We start from the raw sequence: 27701 nt of genomic DNA on the forward strand, positions 1-27701 counted from the left end.
TTAGAAGTTAGTAGGATTTGTTTTTCTTCTAGAATCCTACTGGCTCTTTATCATTCTCTATACCTTATAGTCCAATACATTATACATGACCACTATGCTATTGGTCAGCTGCTATTGGAGAAATCTTCTGGTTTAGGAATCAAACTCTGGTTTTCTTATTGCAGAGCACATTGTATAACTGTTTTTAGAGAAGATTGTACTTCGAGGTATGCCATGTGTCGGCTAATATGCAGCTGTCGTTTTTATAATAATAATAATAATAAGTTTTTAAACCTCCATTCTAACATACACAGATTTCTATCTATTTATATCTATCTATATCTATCTAAAATATAAAGGCAACATGTAAAATGTTTCATGAACTGAAATAAAAGATCTCAGAAATGTTCCATATGTACAAACAGATCCACTACATGGCCAACAGGATGTAGACACCTGCTCATGGTACATCTCATAACATCCTGGGCTTTAATGTGGAGTTGGACCCCCCTTTGCTGCTGTAACAGCCTCCACTCTTCTGGGAAGACTTTAATATGGAGTTGGTCCCCCCTTTGCTGCTATAACAGCCTCCACTCTTCTGGGAAGTCATTAATATGGAGTTGGCCCCCCCTTTGCTGCTATAACAGCCTCCACTCTTCTGGGAAGGCTTTCCACTAGATGTTGGAACTTTGCTGCTATAACAGCCTCCACTCTTCTGGGAAGGCTTTCCACTAGATGTTGGAACTTTGCTGCTATAACAGCCTCCACTCTTCTGGGAAGGCTTTAATATGGAGTTGGTCCCCCCTTTGCTGCTATAACAGCCTCCACTCTTCTGGGAAGGCTTTAATATGGAGTTGGTCCCCCCTTTGCTGCTATAACAGCCTCCACTCTTCTGGGAAGGCTTTCCACTAGATGTTGGAACTTTGCTGCTATAACAGCCTCCACTCTTCTGGGAAGGCTTTAATATGGAGTTGGTCCCCCCTTTGCTGCTATAACAGCCTCCACTCTTCTGGGAAGTCATTAATATGGAGTTGGCCCCCCCTTTGCTGCTATAACAGCCTCCACTCTTCTGGGAAGGCTTTCCACTAGATGTTGGAACATTGCTGTAGGGACTTGCTTCCATTCAGCCACAAGTTAGTGAGGTCAGGCACTGATGTTTTGCGATTAGTTTTGCGTAATATAATCAGTGTGTGATGTTTATATTCAGGGTGTGTAATGTTTATAATCAGTGTGTAATGTTTATAATCAGTGTGTGATGTTTATAATCAGTGTGTGTAATGTTTATAATCAGGGTGTGTAATGTTTATATTCAGGGTGTGTAATGTTTATAATCAGGGTGTGTAATGTTTATAATCAGGGTGTGTAATGTTTATAATCAGGGTGTGTAATGTTTATAATCAGGGTGTGTAATGTTTATAATCAGGGTGTGTAATGTTTATAATCAGGGTGTGTAATGTTTATAATCAGGGTGTGTAATGTTTATAATCAGGGTGTGTAATGTTTATAATCAGTGTGTGTAATGTTTATAATCAGGGTGTGTAATGTTTATAATCAGGGTGTGTAATGTTTATAATCAGGGTGTGATGTTTATAATCAGGGTGTGTAATGTTTATAATCAGGGTGTGATGTTTATAATCAGGGTGTGTAATGTTTATAATCAGGGTGTGTAATGTTTATAATCAGGGTGTGATGTTTATAATCAGGGTGTGTAATGTTTATAATCAGGGTGTGTAATGTTTATAATCAGGGTGTGTAATGTTTATAATCAGTGTCTGTAATGTTTATAATCAGGGTGTGTAATGTTTATAATCAGGGTGTGTAATGTTTATAATCAGGGTGTGATGTTTATAATCAGGGTGTGTAATGTTTATAATCAGGGTGTGTAATGTTTATAATCAGGGTGTGTAATGTTTATAATCAGTGTGTGTAATGTTTATAATCAGGGTGTGTAATGTTTATAATCAGGGTGTGTAATGTTTATAATCAGGGTGTGATGTTTATAATCAGGGAGTGTAATGTTTATAATCAGGGTGTGTAATGTTTATAATCAGGGTGTGTAATGTTTATAATCAGGGTGTGTAATGTTTATAATCAGGGTGTGTAATGTTTATAATCAGGGTGTGATGTTTATAATCAGGGAGTGTAATGTTTATAATCAGGGTGTGTAATGTTTATAATCAGGGAGTGTAATGTTTATAATCAGGGTGTGATGTTTATAATCAGGGAGTGTAATGTTTATAATCAGGGTGTGTAATGTTTATAATCAGGGTGTGATGTTTATAATCAGGGAGTGTAATGTTTATAATCAGGGTGTGTAATGTTTATAATCAGGGTGTGTAATGTTTATAATCAGGGTGTGTAATGTTTATAATCAGGGTGTGTAATGTTTATAATCAGTGTCTGTAATGTTTATAATCAGGGTGTGTAATGTTTATAATCAGGGAGTGTAATGTTTATAATCAGGGTGTGATGTTTATAATCAGGGAGTGTAATGTTTATAATCAGGGTGTGATGTTTATAATCAGGGTGTGTAATGTTTATAATCAGGGTGTGTAATGTTTATAATCAGTGTGTGATGTTTATAATCAGGGAGTGTAATGTTTATAATCAGGGTGTGATGTTTATAATCAGGGAGTGTAATGTTTATAATCAGGGTGTGTAATGTTTATAATCAGGGTGTGTAATGTTTATAATCAGGGTGTGTAATGTTTATAATCAGGGTGTGTAATGTTTATAATCAGGGTGTGTAATGTTTATAATCAGGGTGTGTAATGTTTATAATCAGGGTGTGTAATGTTTATAATCAGGGTGTGTAATGTTTATAATCAGGGTGTGTAATGTTTATAATCAGGGTGTGTAATGTTTATAATCAGGGTGTGTAATGTTTATAATCAGGGTGTGTAATGTTTATAATCAGGGTGTGTAATGTTTATAATCAGTGTGTGTAATGTTTGTGTTCCAGCTGCTGCTCCGTTCTGAGCCTGGTCTGATGGGGGAACACTACAAACGCTTCTTCTGCGGCTCTGCTGAACCACCTTACATCAAACAGAACAAGATGCAGGTAGGGCCCTGCTGAACCACCTACATCAAACAGAACAAGATGCAGGTAGGGCCCTGCTGAACCACCTACATCAAACAGAACAAGATGCAGGTAGGGCTCTGCTGAACCACCTACATCAAACAGAACAAGATGCAGGTAGGGCCCTGCTGAACCACCTACATCAAACAGAACAAGATGCAGGTAGGGCCCTGCTGAACCACCTACATCAAACAGTTGAATTGACTAATCAATAATTGATTAATTGATTATTTGTCTGTTTTTCTAAACAGTTGAATGTACTGATTGGATCTGGATAAGAGCAGTTTATGAATGTAAATGTAGCTATTTAGGTACTGGTTGAATGAATGATGAGGTAACTGTGTCTATGGGGATTAATTGATTGATTGATTGATTGATTGTCAGGTGCTGGTTGAATAAATGAATGATGAGGTAACTGTGTCTATGGGGATTAATTGATTGATTGATTCTCAGGTGCTGGTTGAATAAATGAATGATGAGGTAACTGTGTCTATGGGGATTAATTGATTGATTGATTCTCAGGTGCTTGAATGAATGATGAGGTAACTGTGTCTATGGGGATTAATTGATTGATTGATTCTCAGGTGATGGAATGAATGATGAGGTAACTGTGTCTATGGGGATTAATTGATTGATTGATTGTCAGGTGCTGGTTGAATAAATGAATGATGAGGTAACTGTGTATATGGGGATTAATTGATTGATTGTCAGGTGCTGGTTGAGTTGGTGAATGACGACAACGTGGCGATGGTTCTGGACGAGCTGAGAGGATACTGTACTGACATCAACACTGAGACCTCACAGACGGCTATCAACGCTATAGGTACACACGCAGGCCACAGGAGGATGGTGGCACCTTAATTGGGGAGGACGGGCTCATTGTAATGGCTGTCTCTCTGCAGGTAGTATAGGGAGGAGCTACACTGACAGGTGTCTGGCCATCCTCACGGGACTACTGGGGCTGAAGCAAGAACACATCACCTCTGGTACACACTCACACACATTCACACACTATACAAACACACACACACACACACTATACAAACACACTCACACTCACACACACACACTATACAAACACACACACACACACACACACACACACACACACACACACACACACACACACACACACACACACACACACACACACACACACACACACACACACACACACACACACACACACACACACACACACACACACACACACACACACACACACACTATACACACACACACACATTTACACAAGCCACAAAGGAACTGTTCTGTACATTAATTTACTTTGATCCATTAATTAATCCATTCATCCATCCATTAATTCATCCATTAATTCATCCATTAATTCATCCATTCATCCATCCATTAATTCATCCATTAATTCATCCATTAATTCATCCATTAATTCATCCATTCATCCATCCATTAATTCATCCATTAATTCATCCATTAATTCATCCATTCATCCATCCATTAATTCATCCATTAATTCATCCATTCATCCATCCATTAATTCATCCATTCATCCATCCATTAATTCATCCATTAATTCATCCATTAATTCATCCATTAATTCATCCATTAATTCATCCATTAATTCATCCATTAATTCATCCATTCATCCATCCATTCATCCATCCATGAATGAATTCTCTCCAGCCGTGCTCCAGACTCTGAGGGACTTAGTGTGGGTGTGTCCTCAGTGTGGAGACGCAGTGTGTTCAGCTCTGGAAGGATGGGAGGACAATCTACAGGACAGTCAGGTAGCTGTCTGTCTGCCTGTCTGTCTGCCCTTCTGCCTGTCTGTCTGCCCTTCTGTCTGCCCGTCTGTCTGCCTGCCTGTCTGTCTGCCTGTCTGCCTGTCTGTCTGGCTGTCTCTGTCTGGCTGTCTGTCTCTGTCTGTCTGCCTGTCTGTCTGGCTGTCTCTGTCTGCCTGCCTGTCTGTCTGCCCTGCCTGTCTGTCTGCCCTGCCTGTCTGTCTGTCTGCCCTTCGGTCTGTCTGCCTGCCTGCCTGTCTGTCTGTCTGTCTGGCTGTCTCTGCCTGTCTGCCTGTCTCTGTCTGCCTGTCTGTCTGCCCTTCTGTCTGTGTCTGTCTGCCTGTCTGTCTGCCCTTCTGTCTGTCCTGCCTGCCTGCCTGCCTGCCTGCCTAACTGCCTGCCTGCCTGTCTGTCTGTCTGTCTGTCTGTCTGTCTGTCTGTCTGTCTGTCTGTCTGTCTGTCTGTCTGTCTGTCTGCCTATCTGTCTGTCCTGCCTGTCTGTCCTGCCTGCCTGTGCCTGTTTGTCTCTGTCTGTCTGTCTGTCTGTCTGTCTGTCTGTCTGTCTGTCTGTCTGTCTGTCTGTCTGTCTGTCTGTCTGTCTGTCTGTCTGTCTGTCTGTCTGTCTGTCTGTCCGTCCGCCCTTCTGTCTGTTCTGCCTTGTAATGTTTTTGAATGTGTTTGTGTGGGCGTGTGTGTTAGGGACGTGGGGCCTTGCTGTGGCTGCTGGGAGTCTACGGGGACAGGGTGACTGGTGCCCCCTATCTGCTGGAGGACTGTATAGACGGGGTGAGGAGTGAGGTGTCAGCGGAGGTCAAGACAGAGCTGCTCACTGCAACACTACGACTGTTCCTGTCCAGACCTGCTGAGACTCAGGACATGATGGGACGACTGCTGGTCTACTGTATAGGTAGACACACACACTGCATAGAACCCACTAGTCCTGGGCTGTAGTATACTGTGTCTTACCATATACCGGTACTGATGCACGGACCGGTTTGGGTTTTTACTTTACCTTGTAGAACGATATTTGAATGTTTGATTTGTTGAAAAGGATACACTGTGTGTAATGTCCATTTTTATAGTTTACTATAGTAGTTTACGTTACTTGAGTCATCTCTGTCCACTCTCTCTCTCTCCATGCTGCTTTCCACACAGACCTAGCCCCGCCCCCTGTCACTCAAGGAGCGCTTGTGTTGAGCCTCGACCACGAGACGCGTTCTGGTCGATGCTGATGACAACCACTCTGTTTCCACTTTGCTTCTTAATAGAAATCCACTAGTGTTATATAATGACACTATTAGTTTGTGTTTTTTACATCTACAAACAGCTAGTCTGCCTTTTCTTAACAAGTTGAGCTGACGTCTAGTCAGCCGCTAATCGCTAATGCTAATCGCTAATGCTTATCGCTAATGCTAATCGCTAATGCTAATCGCTAATGCTTATCGCTAATGCTAATCGCTAATGCTTATCGCTAATGCTAATCGCTAATGCTTATCGCTAATGCTAATCGCTAATGCTTATTGCTAATGCTAATCGCTAATGCTAATCGCTAATGCTAATCGCTAATGCTAATCGCTAATGCTTATCGCTAATGCTAATCGCTAGCTAGCTAATAAATGTACTGAGTCAGAGCAAACGTAACTAGCCATACAGCCGGATAATACCAGTGATGGTGTAGACCAGCCACACTCAACTTGGGGGCCGCGATGCGCGGGTCTGGACCCAGAGAAGGGTCAATCCGGACGTGACAACATTGCATTTTTGTTATATAAAAGTCAATATTTTTAGACGGCTTTAAAAAAAATAATAATAATCAACAGTGGGCAGCGGCCTCTTTAACTCAACAACCTCTCTTTCTCATAGCAACACCCACCTCTACTAGTGGCCCCGTCTCATCCAATTGCGTGGTTATATGCAAATACGAGAGGCCCAATCAAATGACACATTAATGCAAATATCCTCTGCGGAACCTTGGGACAAGCAGGCAGAAAGAAACAGAAAGATTTAACCGCGGCTCAACTGTAAATATCACAGAGTTGAGATATCAGTATCTTTGTTAATTTGGCTTGTTCACTCTGACAACAGTATTTATTCATTCTCCCTGCAACTAGTACCAAACCAATGTGCCTGATATGCAGTGAGTCTGTAGCATCCTGAACTGACATCAAACATCAATCTGTCCTGTGTGCCTGTCTGGGAGAAGAGTATTCTGAGGTCCTGACAACAATGATGAAACTGATCAACTTTGAGAGCAACATCATCCCTACAACACCACCTGCTACAAGGCATTCTGACGAGGCCAATGCACCGCCTGCTACGAGGCATTCTGACCGAGGCCAACGCACCGCCTGCTACGAGGCATTCTGACCGAGGCCAACGCACCGCCTGCTACGAGGCATTCTGACCGAGGCCAATGCACCGCCTGCTACGAGGCATTCTGACCGAGGCCAACGCACCGCCTGCTACGAGGCATTCTGACCGAGGCCAATGACGGTTCTGATGACTTACTACTGCACAACAACTTCAGATGGCTCAGCAAAGGCAGGGTTTTAAAATGCTTTTGGGCCAATCGGGAGGAAAAGCTTTCTTATCAGAGCAAAAGAGTGACAAGGCCACTCAGTTTCTTGGAAGATGAGAAGATGGAAATAGTTGCATTTTTGACAGACATTACATCACACCTTAATCAACTGAATGTTAAGCTGCTGGGACTGGACCACACAGTGTGACAGACATTACATCACACCTTAATCAACTGGACGTTAAGCTGCTGGGACTGGACCACACAGTGTGACAGACATTACATCACACCTTAATCAACTGGACGTTAAGCTGCGGGACGGGACAGCACAGTGTGACAGACATTACATCACACCTTAATCAACTGAACGTTAAGCTGCTGGGACTGGACCACACAGTGTGACAGACATTACATCACACCTTAATCAACTGAACGTTAAGCTGCTGGGACTGGACCACACAGTGTGACAGACATTACATCACACCTTAATCAACTGGACGTTAAGCTGCTGGGACTGGACCACACAGTGTGACAGACATTACATCACACCTTAATCAACTGAACGTTAAGCTGCTGGGACTGGACCACACAGTGTGACAGACATTACATCACACCTTAATCAACTGAACGTTAAGCTGCTGGGACTGGACCACACAGTGTGACAGACATTACATCACACCTTAATCAACTGGACGTTAAGCTGCTGGGACGGGACAGCACAGTGTGTGATATGATAACAGCAGTCTTTTCAGAAGATAACAGCAGGCTTTTCAGAAGAAATTGGAGCTTTTCAAGAATGATCTTCAGAATGATCTTCAGAGAGAACTTGTCCACTTCCCCAATCTTCTGGTGCAAAGCAGGGAGACAAAGATGTTGCCAACCGCGTTGATTTCATCCAGTAGCTGATGGAGAATGTCAAGGCTCATTTTGATGACCTCTTCATGGTCACAAATGTGACAACGTTGTGAGAAGAAACAAAATAGATGTTTAGATGGGTAGATGTTACATCACAGCAGATGGAGTTGATTGAGCTGCAATAAAACGTGTCTTTGAGGCTGGTGACCTTGTCACTTCCTGGGGAAAGCTGGTGCCTGCAGCTGACGTTCCTCAAGAAACTGGCACTATACATCCTGACCATGTTTGGCTCCACATTTTATTATTTAACCTTTATTTTAAGAACAAATTCTCATTTACAATGACGGCCTACCTATTCACACATACAGCTGTGAATCAGCCTTCTCCACAATTAACTTCAGTAAAAACAAATACCTCACGAGGCTCACCAATGAACACCGGCACCAGTGTCTCAGAGTTGCTCTCACACCATTTGTGCCAAAGGTCAAAGCCTGTAGACAGGAAGTATACTTTCTCTCATTACTGCAGGGCAAGGCCCAGAGTGACTTATACAGGAAGATGGCCAACAGTCACGTTCAGTGACGTTCTGACCGTTCAGTAACGTTCTGTCCATTCAGTGACGTTCTGACCGTTCAGTAACGTTCTGACCATTCAGTAACGTTCTGTCCATTCAGTGACGTTCTGACCGTTCAGTGACGTTCTGACCGTTCAGTAACGTTCTGTCCATTCAGTGACGTTCTGACCGTTCAGTAACGTTCTGTCCATTCAGTGACGTTCTGACCGTTCAGTAACGTTCTGTCCATTCAGTGACGTTCTGACCGTTCAGTAACGTTCTGTCCATTCAGTGACGTTCTGTCCGTTCAGTAACGTTCTGACCATTCAGTAACGTTCTGTCCATTCAGTGACGTTCTGACCGTTCAGTAACGTTCTGACCGTTCAGTGACGTTCCGTCCGTTCAGTAACGTTCTGACCGTTCAGTGACGTTCTGACCGTTCAGTGACGGACGGAATGTAGATGCAAAGTCGCACGCGTTTACATTCAAAATAATATGTTTGTTACTACGCTGTACCACAGCGCCGATAAAGGACGATGTCCCTCCGGACCTCAGGCCACTGGACCTCAGGACACTGGACCTCAGGACACTGGACATCAGGCCACTGGACCTCAGGCCACTGGACCTCAGGACACTGGACCTCAGGACACTGGACCTCAGGACACTGGACCTCAGGCCACTGGACCTCAGGACACTGGACCTTTCTCAAATAGTACCACTGGTGTCGACCGAAATCAGCATGTTGTTTGTGCAACAGTCTCTTCTAAATCAGAGGAATAGGCAAAGCATTAATATGTTAGCTACATACATCACTACTCATAGAGCACCCTGGGGTCACTCACTACTCGTAAAGCACCCTGAGATCACTCCCTACTCATAAAGCACCCTGGGATCACTCACTACTCATAAAGCACCCTGAGATCACTCACTACTCATAAAGCACCCTGGGATCACTCACTACTCATAAAGCACCCTGGGATCACTCACTACTCATAAAGCACCCTGAGATCACTCACTACTCATAAAGCACCCTGGGATCACTCACTACTCATAAAGCACCCTGGGATCACTCACTACTCATAAAGCACCCTGAGATCACTCACTACTCATAAAGCACCCTGGGATCACTCACTACTCATAAAGCACCCTGGGATCACTCACTACTCATAAAGCACACTGGGATCACTCACTACTCATAAAGCACCCTGAGATCACTCACTACTCATAAAGCACCCTGGGATCACTCACTACTCATAAAGCACCCTGGGATCACTCACTACTCCTAAAGCACCCTGGGATCACTCACTACTCATAAAGCACCCTGGGATCACTCACTACTCATAAAGCACCCTGGGATCACTCACTACTCCTAAAGCACCCTGGGATCACTCACTGCTCATAAAGCAAATTAAAAATGTAATTAAATAAAAAAAATCAAATATAAAAATACCGTCATGACATCAGTTTTTAATATTCTGTGATATATTTATTTTGCCCAGCCCTAATGTACACACCATTGCATAGGTACACACACACCACATAGTTCATTAATATAGGAATATATTTGGTATGCTTCACATGAACAACTATCTGTGTGTTTCAGAGGAGGAAGTGGACATGTGTGTGCGTGACCAGGCCCTGCTGTACTACCGGCTGTTGCATTGTGGGATTGAGGAGGTCCGTCAGGTCCTCCAGGGTGGACGACGGTCAGACCCCTCTCTGGGGCCTCTGATTGGACGGCCCCCTGAGCCCATCAGCCAATGGGCATCCAGCTTCAATACCTTGGAGCCTCTAACCCTCGGAGCCTCTACTGTGGGGAACTCTGACCCCGCGACCCCCAAGCCCTCCACACTGACCCCCAACACCCTGACCTCTGACGCTGAAGCCATGACCCCTACACCAGGAGACCCCCACCTTCCAGGTGATCATCTGTTTCCTGCTGGGAAAAACATTCACCACCAATGGCTGTGCGTATCATGTTTTCCTAAACATCTCTCTCTCTCTTCCTCCCCCATCTCCAGACTGCAGTAGTGGAGCTCTGAGTCTGTCTGTGTCTCCAGCTCTGACCCCTGAGGAGTTTGAACGCCTGTGGCTGCAGCTGGAGAAGGGGGCGTGTCTGGAGGTGTGTGTGTGTACAGTAATTTGGCGAAAAACAGGATATTAGAACAATTGTAAGATACAGAAGCTAATATCGGCCAACAGTCACTTGGTAACTCTGCAACTCCTGCTAGTGACACACACAGAGACTGACAGGAAGTACCATCTACTGTCAGTGTTTTAGTATTACACACAGAGGGACAGGAAGTACCATCTACTGTCAGTGTTTTAGTATTACACACAGAGGGACAGGAAGTACCATCTACTGTCAGTGTTTTAGTATTACACACAGAGAGACAGGAAGTACCATCTACTGTCAGTGTTTTAGTATTACACACAGAGAGACAGGAAGTACCATCAACCGTCAGTGTTTTAGTATTACACACAGAGAGACAGGAAGTACCATCAACTGTCAGTGTTTTAGTATTACACACAGAGAGACAGGAAGTACCATCAACTGTCAGTGTTTTAGTATTACACACAGAGAGACAGGAAGTACCATCTACTGTCAGTGTTTTAGTATTACACACAGAGAGACAGGAAGTACCATCAACTGTCAGTGTTTTAGTATTACACACAGAGGGACAGGAAGTACCATCTACTGTCAGTGTTTTAGTATTACACACAGAGAGACAGGAAGTACCATCAACTGTCAGTGTTTTAGTATTACACACAGAGAGACAGGAAGTACCATCTACTGTCACAGTGTTATAGTATTACACACAGAGAGACAGGAAGTACCATCTACTGTCAGTGTTTTAGTATTACACACAGAGGGACAGGAAGTACCATCTACTGTCAGTGTTTTAGTATTACACACAGGGGTAACAGTTGCCTTCTGGTTCTGTTTTCTTTAGGTGTCTGTGACAATTTCTTTGTTATTTTCTAGGTGTGTGTGGCGTGTCCTGTTCCCCGCTGTTCCCCTGAGGGCCTGCAGGTGGCGCTACAGCTGGTCAACATCCAGACGCTGGCTTTCACTCCCCCAAACACACACCCCTGGAGGGTGTACCTCTACACACACACCTCACACATCTCTACAAAGACACCACACACACTCATACTGGCAGAACTACTACACACTGGAGGAGAGGGAGAGGGGGAGGGAGAGGAAGAGGAGGAGGGAGAGGAAGAGGAGGAGGGAGAGGGGGAGGGAGAGGGAGAGAAAGAGGGGGAGGGAGAGAAAGAGGGGGAGGGAGAGAAAGAGGGGGAGGGAGAGAAAGAGGGGGAGGGAGAGGAAGAGGGGGAGGGAGAGGAAGAGTGGGAGGGGGAGAAGGAGGGAGAGGAAGAGGGGGATGGGGAGAAGGAGGGAGAGGAAGAGGGGGAGAAGGAGGGAAAAGGCTTGCTAGTGGTAATGAGACAGCATCCAGGAGACCAGACAGCTCTGAGAGCATTCCTGTCTGTTCTCACTACTGTCCTACACACACTGTCCACACACACAGCCTGAACACACACACACACACACACACACACACACACACACACACACACACACACACACACACACACACACACACACACACACACACACACACACACACACACACACACACACACACACACACACACACACACACACACACACACACACACACACACAGCCTGAACACACACACACAGCCTGAACACACACACACACACACTCACACAGCCTGAACACACACACACACACACACACACTCACACAGCCTGAACACACACACACACACAGCCTGAACACACACACACACACAGCCTTAGCACATACACCTAAGAGGCAGCATGGATGTGTTCCTGTAAAAACAATAAAGGATGGAATATGCTCTGTGGGTGTGTGTTTGTAGAGTAACTGTTTACCATGCCAGGGATCATCAACTAGATTCAACCGTGGGAACCCCTGCCAGACTGCCCAGTTCACTCTCAGACTATAGAAGGTCTATAGAGACAACTAGTCCAACTAGAGAAGGTTTATAGAGACAACTAGTCTGACTAGAGAAGGTTTATAGAGACAACTAGTCTGACTAGAGAAGGTTTATAGAGACAACTAGTCTGACTAGAGAAGGTTTATAGAGACAACTAGTCAGACTAGAGGTCTATAGAGACAACTAGTCCAACTAGAGAAGGTTTATAGAGACAACTAGTCTGACTAGAGAAGGTTTATAGAGACAACTAGTCTGACTAGAGAAGGTTTATAGAGACAACTAGTCTGACTAGAGAAGGTTTATAGAGACAACTAGTCTGACTAGAGAGGGTTTATAGAGACAACTAGTCTGACTAGAGAAGGTTTATAGAGACAACTAGTCTGACTAGAGAGGGTTTATAGAGACAACTAGTCTGACTAGAGAAGGTTTATAGAGACAACTAGTCTGACTAGAGAGGGTTTATAGAGACAACTAGTCTGACTAGAGGTCTATAGAGACAACTAGTCTGACTAGAGGTCTATAGAGACAACTAGTCTGACTAGAGAAGGTTTATAGAGACAACTAGTCTGACTAGAGAAGGTTTATAGAGACAACTAGTCTGACTAGAGAGGGTTTATAGAGACAACTAGTCAGACTAGAGAGGGTTTATAGAGACAACTAGTCTGACTAGAGAGGGTTTATAGAGACAACTAGTCCAACTAGAGAAGGTTTATAGAGACAACTAGTCTGACTAGAGAAGGTTTATAGAGACAACTAGTCTGACTAGAGAAGGTTTATAGAGACAACTAGTCTGACTAGAGAGGGTTTATAGAGACAACTAGTCTGACTAGAGGTCTATAGAGACAACTAGTCAGACTAGAGAGGGTTTATAGAGACAACTAGTCTGACTAGAGAGGGTTTATAGAGACAACTAGTCTGACTAGAGGTCTATAGAGACAACTAGTCAGACTAGAGAAGGTTTATAGAAACAACTAATCAGACAAGAGGTCTATAGAGACAACTAGTCAGACTAGAGAAGGTTTATAGAGACAACTAGTCAGACTAGAGAGGGTTTATAGAGACAACTAGTCTGACTAGAGGTCTATAGAGACAACTAGTCAGACTAGAGAAGGTTTATAGAGACAACTAGTCAGACTAGAGAGGGTTTATAGAGACAATAGTCTGACTAGAGAAGGTTTATAGATTCAACTAGTCAGACTAGAGAAGGTCTATAGAGTGAACTAGTCAGACTAGAGAAGGTTTATAGAGTCAACTAGTCAGACTAGATAAGGTCTATAGAGTAAACTAGTCAGACTAGAGAAGGTCTATAGAGTCAACTAGTCAGACTAGAGAAGGTATATAGAGACTAGTCAACTAGTCAGACTAGAGAAGGTTTATAGAGACAACTAGTCAGACTAGAGAAGGTATATAGAGACAACTAGTCTGACTAGAGAGGGTTTATAGAGACAACTAGTCTGACTAGAGAAGGTTTATAGAGACAACTAGTCTGACTAGAGAGGGTTTATAGAGACAACTAGTCTGACTAGAGGTCTATAGAGACAACTAGTCTGACTAGAGGTCTATAGAGACAACTAGTCTGACTAGAGATGGTTTATAGAGACAACTAGTCTGACTAGAGAAGGTTTATAGAGACAACTAGTCTGACTAGAGAAGGTCTTTAGAGTGAACTAGTCAGACTAGACAAGTTCTATAGAGTCAACTAGTCAGACTAGATAAGGTCTATAGAGTAAACTAGTCAGACTAGAGAAGGTCTATAGAGTCAACTAGTCAAACTAGAGAAGGTATATAGAGACTAGTCAACTAGTCAGACTAGAGAAGGTCTATAGAGACAACTAGTCAAACTAGAGAAGGTCTATAGAGTCAAACTAGAGAAGGTCTATAGAGTCAACTAGTCAGACTAGAGAAGGTCTATAGAGTCAACTAGTCAGACTAGAGAAGGTCTATAGAGTCAACTAGTCAGACTAGAGAAGGTCTATAGAGACAACTAGTCAAACTAGAGAAGGTCTATAGAGTCAACTAGTCAGAAAAGATAAGGTCTATAGAGTAAACTAGTCAGACTAGAGAAGGTCTATAGAGTCAACTAGTCAGACTAGAGAAGGTATATAGAGACTAGTCAACTAGTCAGACTAGAGAAGGTTTATAGAGACAACTAGTCAGACTAGAGAAGGTATATTGAGACAACTAGTCAGACTAGAGAAGGTCTATAAAGACAACTAGTCAGACTAGAGAAGGTCTACAGAGACAACTAGTCAACTAGAGAAGGTCTATAGAGTCAACTAGTCAGACTAGAGGTCTATAGAGACTGGTCAACTAGTCAGACTAGAGAAGGTCTATAGAGACAACTAGTCAGACTAGAGAAGGTCTATAGAGACAACTCATCAGACTAGAGAAGGTATATAGAGACTAGTCAACTAGTCAGACTAGAGAAGGTTTATAGAGACAACTAGTCAGACTAGAGAAGGTCTATTGAGACAACTAGTCAGACTAGAGAAGGTCTATTGAGACAACTAGTCAGACTAGAGAAGGTCTATCGAGACAACTAGTCAGACTAGAGAAGTTTTATAGAGTCAACTAGTCAACTAGAGAAGGTCTATAGAGTCAACTAGTCAGACTAGAGGTCTATAGAGACTGGTCAACTAGTCAGACTAGAGAAGGTCTATAGAGACAACTAGTCAGACTAGAGAAGGTCTATAGAGACAACTCATCAGACTAGAGAAGGTATATAGAGACTAGTCAACTAGTCAGACTAGAGAAGGTTTATAGAGACAACTAGTCAGACTAGAGAAGGTCTATAGAGACAACTCATCAGACTAGAGAAGGTATATAGAGACTAGTCAACTAGTCAGACTAGAGAAGGTTTATAGAGACAACTAGTCAGACTAGAGAAGGTCTATTGAGACAACTAGTCAGACTAGAGAAGGTCTATTGAGACAACTAGTCAGACTAGAGAAGGTCTATCGAGACAACTAGTCAGACTAGAGAAGTTTTATAGAGTCAACTAGTCAACTAGAGAAGGTCTATAGAGTCAACTAGTCAGACTAGAGGTCTATAGAGACTGGTCAACTAGTCAGACTAGAGAAGGTCTATAGAGACAACTAGTCAGACTAGAGAAGGTCTATAGAGACAACTCATCAGACTAGAGAAGGTATATAGAGACTAGTCAACTAGTCAGACTAGAGAAGGTTTATAGAGACAACTAGTCAGACTAGAGAAGGTCTATAGAGACAACTAGTCAGACTAGAGAAGGTCTATAGAGACAACTAGTCAGACTAGAGAAGGTCTATAGAGACAACTAGTCAGACTAGAAGAGTACCATTTCCCGAGCCTATGCGGGACTCGCGGTCATTTTGTGTTTTTGTCCGTTAAAAGACCAGGCTCACCGGTAGAAGGGAGTACTCTGGTGGGAGAACTTTTCTGCTTCCCTTACTCACACTCTGTTTCATGCCATTCTGCTGTGGGGAAACCAGTCAAAATCTCTCCTGGTCTTCATCGACTCTGGGGCCGATGAGAGCTGTTTGGACTCTACCCTGGCTTCCAAGCTGGCCATCCCCTCTCCATTCCCATGGACGTTAGAGTGCGGGACGGGTGCTCTATACGCCGGGTCACCCACAACACCAGTCCCATCAACCTATGTGTGTCAGGGAACCACAGCGAAGTTATCCAGTTCCTGCTCATCAAGTCCCCTTAGATTCACGTGGTGTTGGGATTCTCCTGGCTCCACCGACACAATTGTCTACTGGTGCCCGTTCTGCCACGCCCATTGCCTGAAGTCAGCACAACCTGCCCCGGGACGTCTTCCTGAGGGATCAGAAGTTGCCCCGGACCTCTCCGCCATCCCCGCGGAGTACCAGGAACTTCAGGAGGTGTTGAACAAGGCCTGGGACCACTTCGCTTCCGCCAGACCGACCATATGACTGTGGGATTGACCTTCTCCCTAGCACCACTCCGCTCTGGGGATGACTCGCATGTCTCTACTAGCATGTCTCTACTAGCATGTCTCTACTACTAGCATGTCTCTACTACTAGCATGTCTCTGCTACTAGCATGTCTCTACTACTAGCATGTCTCTGCTAGCATGTCTCTGCTACTAGCATGTCTCTACTACTAGCATGTCTCTGCTACTAGCATGTCTCTGCTACTAGCATGTCTCTACTAGCATGTCTCTGCTACTAGCATGTCTCTACTACTAGCATGTCTCTGCTACTAGCATGTCTCTACTAGCATGTCTCTGCTACTAGCATGTCTCTACTTGCATGTATCTACTACTAGCATGTCTCTACTACTAGCATGTCTCTGCTACTAGCATGTCTCTACTACTAGCATGTCTCTGCTACTAGCATGTCTCTGCTACTAGCATGTCTCTACTACTAGCATGTCTCTGCTACTAGCATGTCTCTACTACTAGCATGTCTCTGCTACTAGCATGTCTCTACTACTAGCATGTCTCTGCTACTAGCATGTCTCTACTACTAGCATGTCTCTGCTACTAGCATGTCTCTACTACTAACATGTCTCTGCTACTAGCATGTCTCTACTACTAGCATGTCTCTACTACTAGCATGTCTCTACTAGCTTGTAGCTTGCGGTCCTTCTGTAGCTCAGTTGGTAGAGCATGGCGCTTGTAACGCCAGGGTAGTGGGTTCGATCCCCGGGATCACCCATACGTAGAATGTATGCACACATGACTGTAAGTCGCTTTGGATAAAAGCGTCTGCTAAATGGCATATACACTTGTCTCTACTACTAGCATGTCTCTACTACTAGCATGTCTCTACTAGCTTGTCTCTACTACTAGCATGTGTCTGCTACTAGCTTGTCTCTGCTACTAGCTTGTCTCTACTACTAGCGTGTCTCTACTACTAGCATGTCTCTACTAGCATGTCTCTGCTACTAGCATGTCTCTGCTACTAGCATGTCTCTGCTACTAGCATGTCTCTACTACTAACATGTCTCTACTACTAACATGTCTCTACTACTAACATGTCTCTGCTACTAGCATGTCTCTACTACTAGCATGTCTCTGCTACTAGCATGTCTCTGCTACTAGCATGTCTCTGCTACTAGCATGTCTCTGCTACTAGCATGTCTCTACTAGCTTGTAGCTTGTGGTCCTTCTGTAGCTCAGTTGGTAGAGCATGGCGCTTGTAACGCCAGGGTAGTGGGTTCGATCCCCGGGATCACCCATACGTAGAATGTATGCACACATGACTGTAAGTCGCTTTGGATAAAAGCGTCTGCTAAATGGCATATACACTTGTCTCTACTACTAGCATGTCTCTACTACTAGCATGTCTCTACTACTAGCATGTCTCTACTAGCTTGTCTCTACTACTAGCATGTAATAATAATATAATATATGCCATTTAGCAGACGCTTTTATCCAAAGCGACTTACAGTCATGTGTGCATACATTCTACGTATGGGTGGTCCGGGGGAACGAACCCACTACCCTGGTGTTACAAGCGCCATGCTCTACCAACTGAGCTACCCTGACCACCCGTGTGTCTGCTACTAGCATGTCTCTGCTACTAGCACGTCTCTACTACTAGCTTGTCTCTACTACTAGCATGTCTCTACTACTAGCATGTCTCTACTAGCTTGTCTCTACTACTAGCATGTCTCTGCTACTAGCATGTCTCTACTACTAGCATGTCTCTACTACTAGCATGTCTCTACTAGCTTGTCTCTACTACTAGCATGTCTCTACTACTAGCATGTCTCTGCTACTAGCATGTCTCTGCTACTTTATTTTAGATTTTATAGTAGGAACTTCTATTACTTTTATGCTATTGTTGTACATTGTGTACAAGTGGAGTGTTTGATGTATTAATGTGTGATATGTTGTGATGATGCTGATATGCATAACAATGTGAGTCCAAAAATGTATTGTATGCTGCTGCATAAATGATGTAATATGCCAGGGAGACAAGTATACGGTCGCTAAGAAAGTAATACTAAGTGTATTTTGTGCAATAAGCTGTTAGTAACCCATGTGCCTCACCCTAATAATTTGGTCTATTTTCCCCTCTTAATTTCACCTACTGTTCTGACTTGGTTGGGCACATGTAGCCTTTAACCTGTTTTTGAGAAATGTCATCATCGAATATTGTAAGAGCTTTCATTGTCTGCTTATATGCCCCCTTTATTTATCCTACGGTTCTGACTTGGTGTACAGGGAGAACACTGTAAGAACGGCCCATGTTCTGAATTCTTTCGCTGTGTGGAACAAATAGTTATATTGACTACGTCCATCCTAGCTCACTCATTAATGTCTTAATTGAAATTAAGGATTGCCTCTTATCCGCTTGTCGTCCCCTTATGCCATAGTTTGTACATCGCAATTATCAGTAGAAACAACATTTTTTAAAGCAAGTCAGATGAATGAAATGTTTCGCTGCCAGACAAGGCTCCGCTGACAGCCAGGTGTAGCAGTGGTAAGGTGTTGAGACTGCTGTTGGGACAGCTTTATGTGGGCCCTAACAGTTTGTGGGCACAATTTGTCACCGTTACACGGAACCCAAACCGGCTGCGCGCGTGCGCCATCGTACTTAAATACATTTTGTCCCCCCACACAAAACGCGATCACGATACAAAGGTTAAAATATCAAAACAAACTTTGAACCAATTATATTCATTTGGGGACAGGTCGAAAAGCATTAAACATTTATGGCAATATAGCTAGTTAGCTTGTTGTTGCAAACTAATTTGTCCTATTTAGCTAGCTTGCTGTTGCAAACTAATTTGTCCTGGGATATAAACATTGAGTTGTTATTTTACCTGAAATGCACAAGGTCCTCTATTCCGCCAATTAATCCACACATAAAACGGTCAACCGAATCGTTTCTCGGTCTCTCCTCCTTCCAGGCCTTTTCTTCTCTGGACTTTATATTGCGATTGGCAACTTTCATGAATTAGGTGCATTACCGCCACTGACCTCGTTCGTCTTTCAGTCACCCACGTGGGTATAACCAATGAGGAGATGGCATGTGGGTACTTGCTTCTATAAACCAATGAGGAGATGGGAGAGGCAGGACTTGCAGCTCGATCTGCGTCAGAAATAGAACAGACTTTTATTTTAGCCCTTGGCAACGCAGACGCTCGCGCGAGAAGTGTGGGTGCAATAATTAAATACCTTGTATGTCTACATTTATTTTGCAACACTCGCGTATGTGACACGAGCGGTGCAGTCAGCCTGTTATAGTGCAATTAATGTTTAGTGTTGTGGCTTTGCTGGCATGCATCCCACTTCTTTTTGCCCCAACAAGATTTACATGCTAAAATCGCCACTGGCTATATCAGGGGAAATCAAGGGTCTGTCTGTCTGTCTGTCTGTCTGTCTGTCTGTCTGTCTGTCTGTCTGTCTGTCTGTCTGTCTGTCTGTCTGTCTGTCTGTCTGTCTGTCTGTCTGTCTGTCTGTCTGTCTGTCTGTCTGTCTGTCTGTCTGTCTGTCTGTCTGTCTGTCTGTCTGTCTGTCTGTCTGTCTGTCTGTCTGTCTGTCTGTCTGTCTGTCTGTCTGTCTGTCTGTCTGTCTGTCTGTCTGTCTGTCTGTCTGTCTGTCTGTCTGTCTGTCTGTCTGTCTGTCTTACCCCAAATTTGTATTGATATTAAAAAATGAAAATCTATGCAAATAATTTCCCTGTTTTCCTCCAACACAACCGACCCTGACACACGCACAGGAAATGGTTTTACAGAGTTTTAATGCTGTATGATTCTGTTAGTGTACATCAGTAAACTAACAGCACTCAGTACATCAGGAAACAAAATATATTCTGGGTGTGAGACTGCTCTAGAGAAAGATGGAGAGAGAAAGAGATGGGGAAGTAGACATGTTTACTAGTCAACCTGTGTGTGATTATCTTGGGCAGCTGTAGAAGGTTCTCTCTCTCCAGCCGAGGTGTTCCCTCTAGCAGCTGCTCTCTCTCCAGCCGAGGTGTTCCCTCTAGTGGCTGCTCTCTCTCCAGCCGAGGTGTTCCCTCTAGTGGCTGCTCTCTCTCCAGACGAGGTGTTCCCTCTAGTGGCTGCTCTCTCTCCAGACGAGGTGTTCCCTCTAGTGGCTGCTCTCTCTCCAGAAGAGGTGTTCCCTCTAGTGGCTGCTCTCTCTCCAGACGAGGTGTTCCCTCTAGTGGCTGCTCTCTCTCCAGCCGAGGTGTTCCCTCTAGTGGCTGCTCTCTCTCCAGCCGAGGTGTTCCCTCTAGTGGCTGCTCTCTCTCCAGCCGAGGTGTTCCCTCTAGTGGCTGCTCTCTCCTCTTGCTGTGTGTCAGGGTGGGACACTGCTCTCTCTCTCTCTGAGGCTTGAGTCAAAGGTCTCGCCCCACGACCTGATTGCCCAGTGACTGGTCTTTCTCCTGTGACTGGTCTCTCTGAGGTTGGGGCATTGCAGGTCTGTATGTTGAACAAAGAGAATAAAAAGAGAAGAAGAGATGAGAGGAAAAAGAAGAGGAGGAGAGAGGATAGGGGAGTGGAGAGGATATGGGAGTGGAGAGGATATGGGAGTGGAGGAGAGAGGAGAGGATAGGGGAGAGGAGGAGATCATTAAGGAGAAGAGGAGCATAAAAGAGAAGAGAGGAGAACATAAAGGAGAGGAGAGGATAAAGAAGAGGAGAGGATAAAGGAGAGAGGAGAGGAGAGGATAAAGAAGGAGAGAGGAGAGGAGAGGATAAAGAAGAGGAGAGGATAAAGGAGAGGAGAGGATAAAGGAGAGGAGAGGATAAAGGAGAGGAGAGGATAAAGAAGGAGAGAGGAGAGGAGAGGATAAAGAAGAGGAGAGGATAAAGAAGAGGAGAGGATAAAGAAGAGGAGAGGATAAAGAAGAGGAGAGGATAAAGAAGAGGAGAGGATAAAGAAGGAGAGAGGAGAGAAGAGGATAAAGAAGAGGAGAGGATAAAGGAGAGGAGAGGATAAAGGAGAGGAGAGGATAAAGAAGAGGAGAGGATAAAGGAGAGGAGAGGATAAAGAAGAGGAGAGGATAAAGAAGAGGAGAGGATAAAGGAGAGGAGAGGATAAAGGAGAGGAGAGGATAAAGAAGAGGAGAGGATAAAGAAGAGGAGAGGATAAAGGAGAGGAGAGGATAAAGAAAAGGAGAGGAGAGGATAAAGAAGAGGAGAGGATAAAGGAGAGGAGAGGATAAAGAAAAGGAGAGGAGAGGATAAAGAAGAGGAGAGGATAAAGGAGAGGAGAGGATAAAGAAGAGGAGAGGATAAAGAAAAGGAGAGGAGAGGATAAAGGAGAGGAGAGGATAAAGAAAAGGAGAGGAGAGGATAAAGAAGAGGAGAGGATAAAGGAGAGGAGAGGATAAAGGAGAGGAGAGGATAAAGGAGAGGAGAGGATAAAGGAGAGGAGAGGATAAAGGAGAGGAGAGGATAAAGAAGAGGAGAGGAGAGGATAAAGAAGAGGAGAGGATAAAGAAGAGGAGAGGATAAAGGAGAGGAGAGGATAAAGAAGAGGAGAGGATAAAGAAGAGGAGAGGAGAGGAGAGGATAAAGAAGAGGAGAGGAGAGGATAAAGGAGAGGAGAGGATAAAGAAGAGGAGAGGATAAAGAAGAGGAGAGGATAAAGGAGAGGAGAGGATAAAGAAGAGGAGAGGATAAAGAAGAGGAGAGGAGAGGAGAGGATAAAGAAGAGGAGAGGAGAGGATAAAGAAGAGGAGAGGATAAAGAAGAGAGGATAAAGGAGAGGAGAGGATAAAGGAGAGGAGAGGATAATGAAGAGGAGAGGATAAAGGAGAAGAGAGGAGTGAGGAGAGGACAGCATAAAGGAGAGGAGTGAGGAGGACAGCATAAAGGAGAGGAGTGAGGAGGACAGCATAAAGGAGAAGAGAGGAGTGAGGAGAGGACAGCATAAAGGAGAGGAGTGAGGAGAGGACAGCATGAAGGAGAAGAGGAGTGAGGAGAGGACAGCATGAAGGAAAAGAGAGGAGTGAGGAGAGGACAGCATAAAGGAGAAGAGAGGAGAGGACAGCATAAAGGAGAGGAGAGGAGTGAGGAGAGGACAGCATAAAGGAGAGGAGTGAGGAGAGGACAGCATAAAGGAGAAGAGGAGTGAGGAGGGGGCAGCATAAAGGAGAAGAGAGGAGTGAGGAGAGGACAGCATAAAGGAGAAGAGAGGAGTGAGGAGAGGACAGCATAAAGGAGAAGAGAGGAGTGAGGAGAGGACAGCATAAAGGAGAAGAGAGGAGTGAGGAGAGGACAGCATAAAGGAGAAGAGAGGAGAGGACAGCATAAAGGAGAAGAGAGGAGTGAGGAGAGGACAGCATAAAGGAGAAGAGAGGAGTGAGGAGAGGACAGCATAAAGGAGAAGAGAGGAGAGTACAGCATAAAGGAGAAGAGAGGAGTGAGGAGAGGACAGCATAAAGGAGAAGAGTGAGGAGAGGACAGCATAAAGGAGAAGAGAGGAGTGAGGAGAGGACAGCATAAAGGAGAGGAGTGAGCAGAGGACAGCATAAAGGAGAAGAGAGGAGTGAGGAGAGGACAGCATAAAGGAGAAGAGAGGAGTGAGGAGAGGACAGCATAAAGGAGAGGAGTGAGGAGAGGACAGCATAAAGGAGAGGAGTGAGGAGAGGACAGCATAAAGGAGAGGAGTGAGGAGAGGACAGCATAAAGGAGAAGAGAGGAGAGGACAGCATAAAGGAGAGGAGAGGAGTGATGAGAGGACAGCATGAAGGAGAAGAGAGGAGTGAGGAGAGGACAGCATAAAGGAGAGGAGTGAGGAGAGGACAGCATAAAGGAGAAGAGAGGAGTGAGGAGAGGACAGCATAAAGGAGAAGAGAGGAGTGAGGAGAGGACAGCATAAAGGAGAGGAGTGAGGAGAGGACAGCATAAAGGAGAGGAGTGAGGAGAGGACAGCATAAAGGAGAAGAGAGGAGGAGAGGACAGCATAAAGGAGAGGAGTGAGGAGAGGACAGCATAAAGGAGAGGAGTGAGGAGAGGACAGCATGAAGGAGAAGAGGAGTGAGGAGAGGACAGCATAAAGAAGAGGAGTGAGGAGAGGACAGCATGAAGGAGAGGAGTGAGGAGAGGACAGCATGAAGGAGAAGAGAGGAGTGAGGAGAGGACAGCATAAAGGAGGAGAGAGGAGTGAGGAGAGGACAGCATAAAGGAGAAGAGAGGAGAGGACAGCATAAAGGAGAATAGAGGAGGAGAGGAGAGGACAGCATAAAGGAGAATAGAGGAGTGAGGAGAGGACAGCATGAAGGAGAAGAGAGGAGTGGAGAGGACAGCATAAAGGAGAAGAGAGGAGTGAGGAGAGGACAGCATGAAGGAGAAGAGAGGAGTGAGGAGAGGACAGCATGAAGGAGAAGAGAGGAGAGGACAGCATAAAGGAGAAGAGAGGAGAGGACAGCATAAAGGAGAAGAGAGGAGAGGAGAGAGAATGTGTCTAACCTGAACCTCTTCCGTCTGACCGTCTGTGGCTGGTGTGGTGGTGGTTTTGGCAGCCATGTGTGTGTGGATGTCAAGTCCGGAGTGTGTGTGTGAGTGTTTGTGTGTGTGTGAGTGTTTGTATGTGTGTGAGTGTTTGTATGTGTGTGTGAGACGCTGTCTGCCCTCCTCAGAGCGAGCCGTGGGGTTGATGGAGGCAGGAGGGAGACGAGCAGGCAGCTCCCATGTCCCCTTAAAATCTGGCCACGCACTGCCACGCTACACGCACACGCACACACACACACACACACACACACACACACACACACACACACACACACACACACACACACACACACACACACACACACACACACACACACACACACACACACACACATAATTAAGCACAGACAGACATCCATAAGCACATAAATATACATGCATGTACAGGTCTCAGTGTGTGTGTTGTTCACTGACCTTAGCCTTCACTCCCGGTAGGAGATGTCCTCGGTCACTGGCGATGAAGATGGTGTGACCCTCTGCTGCTGAGGGCCTCTACACACACACACACACACACACACACACACACACACACACACACACACACACACACACACACACACACACACACACACACACACACACACACACACACACACACACACACACACACACACACACACACACACACACACACACACACAGTTAATTTAAACTAAGTTCAACTCATGGAGAGAAAGTAACACTATTTGCGTATTTGTCTTGCACAACTCACAAACAACACTTAACCTTAGCTAAGTACTGTAAATTAGTTACCTCCTTGAAATGCTTCGGCACGGTCCAATTTTGCAATTTCTGCGAGTTGAAAGCATTTTCATACTAAAACACACAACAGCACATGTTTACTGCTCTACACAATAACAAAAAGTGTGTTTTTAACGAATGAATGTTGTCATTTTTTTTTTACCTGATTAGCCGAGTAACCCGACGACATGCCTGGCGGCTAGCGACTCTGTTTGTTGTTGACAGGTTGCATAGCAACAACGGAGCAGGAAGTTGTCGACACGGTCTGTGTCAGTTGTCAGCTCGCGGCTTCACTCTTCTTCTACGGACTACTTGCTCCCGATAGAAAACATAGGAAGAAGAGTGAAGGAGACAGAGGAGGAAAGGTAAAGATATTATTACAGAGCCTGACAACTTATTATTCCAAACAATGTTTTTGAGATAAAATACAAACATGAGGCAAGCAATGGGAATCTGTTAACCAAAGTATGAAAAGGTATGTGCCTTAATCCTTTTTGTCTTTCTGAAGTCAAATGCCCTGTTGTCCTGAGAACCATGTCCATGGAAACTTGACCGTATTCAGTGACACGATCAAGATGCTTGAAGGCCAGGACCGCTGTGCTGTGGAGTCAGCTGCAATTCTGAGAAACATTGAGGGAAAATTGACTGCAAGACGTGATGACAACTTCATTCCAGTTTTGGTCAGAGGACTTCTGAGAGAGCTAGAGGGAAATGGAGCAATGTCTGAAGAGAGCTTTCTCAAAACATCCCAATCATTCTTCACTACGGCTGTGAACTACTTGCAAGCATTGGGGAAAGCACACAGATAATCTAAAATATTTACATTGTCTCCTTTTAAAAAGGCAACCTCAGCATGAAGAGATCCAGAAGGCAGCAGGCACACTGCAGGAAAAATGCCCCCATGCATCCTCATCAATGAGGATGCATTGTGTGACGAGGTTACTGGCCTGCAAGAGTTCCTAAAGGGGGGGATCGCTTGAAGAATGGAAAACATCTGAGACACGACTTAGTCAGAGATGGAGCACGGTGGTTACCCACTTCAAAGAGAACCACATCCCACACACTAACCTGGCTAGATTAGCGTCTGTTGTCATGTGCTTACCTGGAAGTAATACACCAGTCGAGAGAGTGTTCTCCCAAATGAATGATATATGGACAGCAGCAAGAAATAGGTTCACTGTTCCTACCATCAAGGCCATGCTTATTGTGAAGACAAACTCCAACCTCCCCTGCCAGGAGTTCATGGAGAAGCTGGCCAAAGACAGAGCAATCCTGAAGAAAATACATTCTTCTGAGAAATATACAGATTAGGTTGTAATAAGTGGTAACTACATAATCTCATCACCGTCTTATTTCTTCATTATGTTGTTAAGTATTTCACATAGACTATTGTCTGTTTTTTAAAGGTCACATGTTCTCTTCTGCTCTTATTCTACCCAGACTAGCAGGACCACTGAATGTCTGTTCAGATCAGTTCTACCCAGACTAGCAGGACCACTGAATGTCTGTTCAGATCAGTTCTACCCAGACTAGCAGGACCACTGAATGGCTGTTCAGATCAGTTCTACCCAGACTAGCAGGACCACTGAATGGCTGTTCAGATCAGTTCTACCCAGACTAGCAGGACCACTGAATGTCTGTTCTAGACTAGCAGGACCACTGAATGGCTGTTCAGTTCTACCCAGACTAGCAGGACCACTGAATGGCTGTTCAGATCAGTTCTACCCAGACTAGCAGGACCACTGAATGGCTGTTCAGATCAGTTCTGAATGGCTGTTCCAGACTAGCAGGACCACTGAATGGCTGTTCAGATCAGTTCTACCCAGACTAGCAGGACCACTGAATGGCTGTTCAGATCAGTTCTACCCAGACTAGCAGGACCACTGAATGGCTGTTCAGATCAGTTCTACCCAGACTAGCAGGACCACTGAATGGCTGTTCAGATCAGTTCTACCCAGACTAGCAGGACCACTGAATGGCTGTTCAGATCAGTTCTACCCAGACAGACCACTGAATGCTGTTCAGGACCACTGAATGGCTGTTCAGATCAGTTCTACCCCAGAATGGCTGTTCAGATCAGTTCTACCCAGACTAGCAGGACCACTGAATGACCACCCAGACTAGAACCACTGAATGGCTGTTCAGATCAGTTCTACCCAGACTAGCAGGACCACTGAATGGCTGTTCAGATCAGTTCTACCCAGACTAGCAGGACCACTGAATGGCTGTTCAGATCAGTTCTACCCAGACTAGCAGGACCACTGAATGGCTGTTCAGATCAGTTCTACCCAGACTAGCAGGACCACTGAATGGCTGTTCAGATCAGTTCTACCCAGACTAGCAGGACCACTGAATGGCTGTTCAGATCAGTTCTACCCAGACTAGCAGGACCACTGAATGGCTGTTCAGATCAGTTCTACCCAGACTAGCAGGACCAATGGCTGAATGTCTGTTCAGGACCACTGAATGGCTGTTCAGATCAGTTCTACCCAGACTAGCAGGACCACTGAATGGCTGTTCAGATCAGTTCTACCCAGACTAGCAGGACCACTGAATGGCTGTTCAGATCAGTTCTACCCAGACTAGCAGGACCACTGAATGGCTGTTCAGATCAGTTCTACCCAGACTAGCAGGACCACTGAATGGCTGTTCAGATCAGTTCTACCCAGACTAGCAGGACCACTGAATGGCTGTTCAGATCAGTTCTAGACTAGCAGGACCACTTGGCTGTTCAGATCAGTTCTAGACTAGCAGGACCACTGAATGGCTGTTCAGATCAGTTCTACCCAGACTAGCAGGAC

The 27701-nt window shown here is 44.8% G+C and overlaps 2 protein-coding genes across 2 annotated transcripts in view; one reads left to right on the forward strand and one right to left on the reverse strand.

Moving 5' to 3' along the window:
• The window catches only part of ap4b1 (adaptor related protein complex 4 subunit beta 1), a 32717-nt gene extending 16064 nt beyond the window's left edge, over nt 1-16653 (forward strand). The window contains exons 7-15 of the mRNA XM_046333506.1: nt 2942-3040; nt 3770-3881; nt 3961-4044; nt 4721-4824; nt 5518-5725; nt 10348-10665; nt 10766-10866; nt 11731-11940; nt 16207-16653. Coding sequence (XP_046189462.1) covers nt 2942-3040; nt 3770-3881; nt 3961-4044; nt 4721-4824; nt 5518-5725; nt 10348-10665; nt 10766-10866; nt 11731-11940; nt 16207-16653 — 1683 coding nt within the window. The remainder of the gene's footprint in view (nt 1-2941; nt 3041-3769; nt 3882-3960; nt 4045-4720; nt 4825-5517; nt 5726-10347; nt 10666-10765; nt 10867-11730; nt 11941-16206) is intronic.
• Nucleotides 16654-20419: 3766 nt separating this feature from the next.
• cfap126 (cilia and flagella associated protein 126) lies at nt 20420-25223 on the reverse strand. Its single transcript, XM_046344832.1, is given in 6 exon segments — nt 20420-21003; nt 21005-21121; nt 24118-24372; nt 24574-24651; nt 24913-24975; nt 25064-25223. Coding segments are annotated over 6 exon segments (1062 nt in total). The 5' UTR covers nt 25091-25223; the 3' UTR covers nt 20420-20481.
• Between the last annotated feature and the right edge of the window lie 2478 nt (nt 25224-27701).

Source organism: Oncorhynchus gorbuscha, linkage group LG03 (genome assembly GCF_021184085.1).
Source record: "Oncorhynchus gorbuscha isolate QuinsamMale2020 ecotype Even-year linkage group LG03, OgorEven_v1.0, whole genome shotgun sequence".
NCBI classification, from domain to species: domain Eukaryota; kingdom Metazoa; phylum Chordata; class Actinopteri; order Salmoniformes; family Salmonidae; genus Oncorhynchus; species Oncorhynchus gorbuscha.